Source organism: Dufourea novaeangliae, unplaced genomic scaffold, assembly GCF_001272555.1.
Source record: "Dufourea novaeangliae isolate 0120121106 unplaced genomic scaffold, ASM127255v1 scaffold6, whole genome shotgun sequence".
NCBI classification, from domain to species: Eukaryota; Metazoa; Arthropoda; class Insecta; order Hymenoptera; family Halictidae; genus Dufourea; species Dufourea novaeangliae.
Window position 1 is genome coordinate 145,278 of NW_015373900.1, and position 4,760 is coordinate 150,037.

The following is a 4,760-nucleotide window of genomic DNA, read 5'->3' on the forward strand; positions in this document are numbered from 1 at the left end:
CGGACTAATTTTTTGATTTTTCTTCGTTGCAACAGAAGCTCACTGTGTTTTTTTCTGTATTTTGTCTTCATTTTTTTTTACGCGTTCGTCGCTGTCGCAAGTTCCCCCGATTTTTCTTTTCTTTTGCCGGTTGTTAATCGAGAGAAGGAGGGTGAGTATTTGAGTGATTGAGTGAGTGAGAGTGAGTGAGTGAGTGAGTGAGTGAGACGCAGCAAGAATACAGCTTTCTTTTTCAACTCGTGGTGGTAGGCGGTTCAAAGATTGCCCCCAGGCCCAAAAAGGTTCCGTTTCTCCGGCTTCTACGTTTGTACGTTCTGTCGACGCCGACACGCGATGCGTTGATTTTTCCGCCAATTATATATGTATTGTAAAACTATTCCCAGGAACGATCCGCGTCGTTACGGTATTATTATATATACTAATTAGCGTCTTTGTCGATTGTATTTCATATTTTCTAGAACGTTAATAAAAAGGATTTTTGAATCTGAGTATATAATGTGAAAAATGGAGAATGTCGTGATAACTTATTACAATAAAAACGAATTGAAACAAAAATATATTTGCACGCAGAGAAACTGTTAACACAGCCGAGCAGACATTAATTCGACTGTAAGTTCTCCACGATCCCCCTGATCATTCTCTGTCATCACCTCGCTCTTTGAATCCAACGAATTCTCGTTTTGCCAGAGTATCATCATTTTCTATTGATTTCTTTGTCATCCTTTCGTGTTACCCGCGTTGTTCATTCACTCTATTTGCTCTTTTTCTCTGTTACTTTTTACCCTTTAATCAATCTTTCTCCCCCCAAAAAAAAGAAAAAGAAAAAGAAAAATGGTGAACCATAACGATGCAATTGCGCTTTATACAATTGGAAACCCAAAAGTTAATCTAATCGTGCGTCGATCTGTTTCCGTGACAAAGCTATAATCGGTTTCACTACGTATACATATTTTACACCTTTAAGCGATACTACACATGATACATGTAATATTTCTGTCCCCTTTGTTTTGTTTTTTTTTTTAACAGAAAAAAAATACCTACCTTGGATCTTATTTATTGTCATCTTCAGTATCCACTCAAGACAATGAACGCGTAAAGCGATCTACGTTCCTTTTTCCATTGGTATAACCACGAACTGCTCGAATTGTTTGATTCTGATTAGGATTTAAAGATTGATTCGATAATTACGAGAAAAGTCGAAACTCGTGTAGGCTTTACTGGAAGTTGTCTTGATTGTTAACATTTCATTCATATGCAGAATGATCATACACCACACGAAACAAACCAAAAAAACATGAATTAACGATATTTTATATGTAACATGTACATATATGATGTCTGTACAAATGTAACATTTTTTTTCTATTACTGTATGGCATTAATGATGAACAGCAGCGGTAGTATTGATTGCAAAAAAATAAATGAGGTGCAATTGTTTTTTCTGGGGAAAAAAGGGATGAAAAGAAAAAAGAACACGTGTGCGCATCGATCAATGCGAGTTCGGCCGTCAAGAAGACCGACATCGATATCGATCAAATGATTCACCCATGAGTGGTTTACCAATAAACAACTGTTACTTTTAATTATTATTAAGTACCGTTTCTGTAATAACATTATGATATAAAACCATAAAACCATACATTGAATGGCGGCGGCCTACTATTTTCTTATTCCGTTACAAATAACAGATCCAACATTTCGGGTAACTCCGATGTAACGAAACCGATCAGTGTTGTTAAAGATAAAGTTTATTGTTGCTGTTTATAATTCATGTTTTTATCTAGAAATTGCGTATTCGATGCGAACAAGTACCAACAGGTGTGTTTTTTATGGTAACGGGGGACAAGTGCATTAATGAAAAGATTCAACGTCTGATATACAGGCGGGCCAATGTGGCCGTGGACATTGGTAGGCAACTCTTTTCGTTTTATTCACTTTCTTCTTTAGAACGTTCCCTCTCGGAGCGTCTAGATTTCTTCTTACGTCGACTCGGACTTCTAGATCTGGATTTATGCCTACGAGATCGTGATCTCGATCGATGCCGATGCCTATGGAAAAAGTACAAAACATCACATCAGGGTGACAAAGTTGCCGAGAAATACAGCGATAACACAAACGAAAAACGACAAAGGAACAAAAAAGAAACGATAAATACAATGGAGTGCTATTCGAGTGTCAATTTTGATGTGGAGAAATCGCGTTATTTCTTAGCTATGCATTATTACCGCTTTATTACCGTTCTTTGTGGCGATACTGGGATCGGGACCTATCACGGTCTCTTTCTTCGTCCCGCGACATCGAGTCCCTTTCTCTTTCCCGTTCCCGGATCATGGAATCCTTTTCCCTTTCGCGATCGCGATCTCTGTCCTTATCCCGTTCACGATCCCTTCCCATAGAATCTAGTTCTCTGTCACGATCTCTTTCTCTTTCCCGATCTCTCTCGCGGTCTCTAGAATCTCTAGGTGGTATTAACGGTGGAATATTCGTAGGAGGTACCATGGTGGGTATCGTTTTGGGACCGGTATCTTTGTCATCCTCTCCCTCTGTCATTGGAATAGCCAAATTTGTTGGTTGCCATGTCTACGATAAACAAATGTGCAATTTAGAATTCATCTTACAAGTATATAAAAGGAGCGAAAAAATAGATACAGTTGTACATACAGGATCATTACCCCACTGATTATCTTGTGTGGGTTCATAGCTTTGATAATAAGGGTCCGTTTCTGGTATGTAAAAGGGGGCTGGTTCTCCTGGGTATCCAGGCGGAGGCATATCAAACGCAGGGGGCATCCCTGCTCCTGGTGGTGGTACACTCATATCAGGAAAACCTGGTTTCCTAGAATACTCTCTCCTATCAGCAGTCATTACTTGTATCACATTTCCTTTAGGCGGGGATTTGTCAAGATTCCTCCTAGAAGCTAAACCTGAACTACCAATTACATCTATTGTTCCTGCCATTTTTCTTCCCGGAGGTGGTCCTGCTCTCTTAGGTCCCATTATACCGGAATATTTGCTATTATCGTTAGTGATTGCCACCTGCGGTACCCTCATATTGCCTGCACTCCCACCTCCTCCTCCGGCATTCAATATTAAGCCTACACCTGATTCGCTCCTCATTCTCTTTTGTCTCTCGCAGTATGCTCTCCACGTTTCCTCATTGAAACCGTAATTAAAATAATCTGTGATGTCGGCGCCAGGTTGTCTCCATGGTTTATCTTCCAGTTGGTCTAAATTAAATTCATGCGCGGGCATACCATTTATGACCCCTATAGTTTCGAATTCATCTATACTAAATTTCCCAGGCTGTTTATTTAATTTATCTGGTACTCCCGAAGCGTTCGTGAGTAGTCCCCCTCTTTTGATATTTAGACTGCCGTAAGCAGGAGTGGATTTAATATCACCGATGACGACGTGGACGTCATCGTCGGAATCTGAATCGCTGGCTGCTTCTCCATCCTCTTGACTGGAGGGTTCCCTCACTCCATTTTTATTTGGTTCTAAGTTACTATCATTTTGAGTGTTGTCACCTGAAGGAGAGTCCTCTTCTGGTGGTTCTGCTTCTTCAGGTGCCTGCACACATAATAACTGAATTAATAATAATAATATCATCGATAAACAAATTGGAATACAGAAATATATGGCATCAAGACAAAGCACTCAGCTCGGCTGCTGTTTTACTTAACTTACAGAAAAGTGTGTAAGAATAGGTGAAAAATTAATCACTATATAACTTAACACATTCTGAGCCAGTGGCATAACATTATGCTGCACACAGATTATTGCTCTTCCGCCGGTAACATAAAACACGTTTTAATCAAATATTTCGTTATCTAGACACGACAATCTGTTACTATCAATGTATTAGATTAGACTATAAATAGTAATTATAAAATCAGTGAAATATAATAAAAGTAAAACCAATCAATTGTCTATCATTCGGAATAGTTTACAAATGGTGTAGGTTATGTTCGATCAAGGAATGACGCGTGTCAGATTTGAGAGAATGACTTCATTATTTCTCAAAGAAATTGGAGTTTGCAATTAGTATGAGCAGAGTTCCAGTGTTTGTATATCGCCATCCGTGGTTGGTTTATTCGGTTTGAACTAATTCCGGTCACGACAGCCGAGCTCACAGGTTAGGGGTAGCGTACCTCTGTTACTGGGTCAGGAACACTTTCTGCTTCCTGATCTTCCAAATTCTGTGGTTTTTCTTGTATCGTCGAGGGTGTCGAATCATTCTCCTGGCTCTCGGTCTGGACGGGAGTCGGCGTGTACTCTTTTCCATCGGTTGAATCCCCATACAACCACTGATCCTCATTTTCGTCCGCCATGTTTCCTTCTCTCTCGCATGACAACTAAAAAACCATAGACATATATAACAAATTGCACGGTCTTATGGTAGGGATGACGGCGAGGTGACTGGAGGACAGAAATAGCACTGGAGTAGCTCCTCTCTTGCTCGCACATCGGGGGCTCCGTGACCCCACAATCTCAGCCCACGTGATCAAAGGCGCCTCCACCGGGGCCTCCGTGCAGGGTCTATGGCGCCTCCACCAGGGGCTCCGCGACCCCACGCTCTCACCCCACGTGATCAATGGGGCCTCCACCAGAGCCGCCGTGCAGAGTCTATAGCGCCTCCACCGGGGGCTCCTTGACCCCACGCTCTCACCCCACGTGATTAATGGCGCCTCCACCGGGGCCTCCGTGACCCCACGCTCTCACCGTGCAGGGTCTATGGCGCCTCCACCGGGGGCTCCGTG

The 4,760-nt window shown here is 41.7% G+C and overlaps 1 protein-coding gene across 1 annotated transcript; it reads right to left on the minus strand.

Annotated features, from left to right (window-relative positions):
- Positions 1 to 1,552: 1,552 nt before the first annotated feature.
- Positions 1,553 to 4,378, minus strand: LOC107193515 (pre-mRNA 3'-end-processing factor FIP1). The gene is made up of 4 exons (XM_015582975.1): positions 4,152 to 4,378; positions 2,662 to 3,570; positions 2,237 to 2,580; positions 1,553 to 2,048 (listed from the first exon to the last, which is right to left on the minus strand). The coding sequence occupies exons 1-4, from the start codon at positions 4,329 to 4,331 to the stop codon at positions 1,928 to 1,930; spliced, it is 1,554 nt and encodes a 517-aa protein (XP_015438461.1). The 5' UTR covers positions 4,332 to 4,378; the 3' UTR covers positions 1,553 to 1,927.
- Positions 4,379 to 4,760: the final 382 nt, after the last annotated feature.

Bases quoted from the DNA above. Each gene is read 5' to 3' on its own strand.
- LOC107193515 (XM_015582975.1), bottom strand. From the start codon at position 4,331: ATGGCGGACGAAAATGAGGATCAGTGGTTGTATGGGGATTCAACCGAT. The intron at 3,571-4,151 runs GTACGCTACCCC...TTATGTGTGCAG, and splicing joins TTCCTGACCCAGTAACAGAG to GCACCTGAAGAAGCAGAACC. The intron at 2,581-2,661 runs GTATGTACAACT...TGTTTATCGTAG, and splicing joins ATCAGTGGGGTAATGATCCT to ACATGGCAACCAACAAATTT.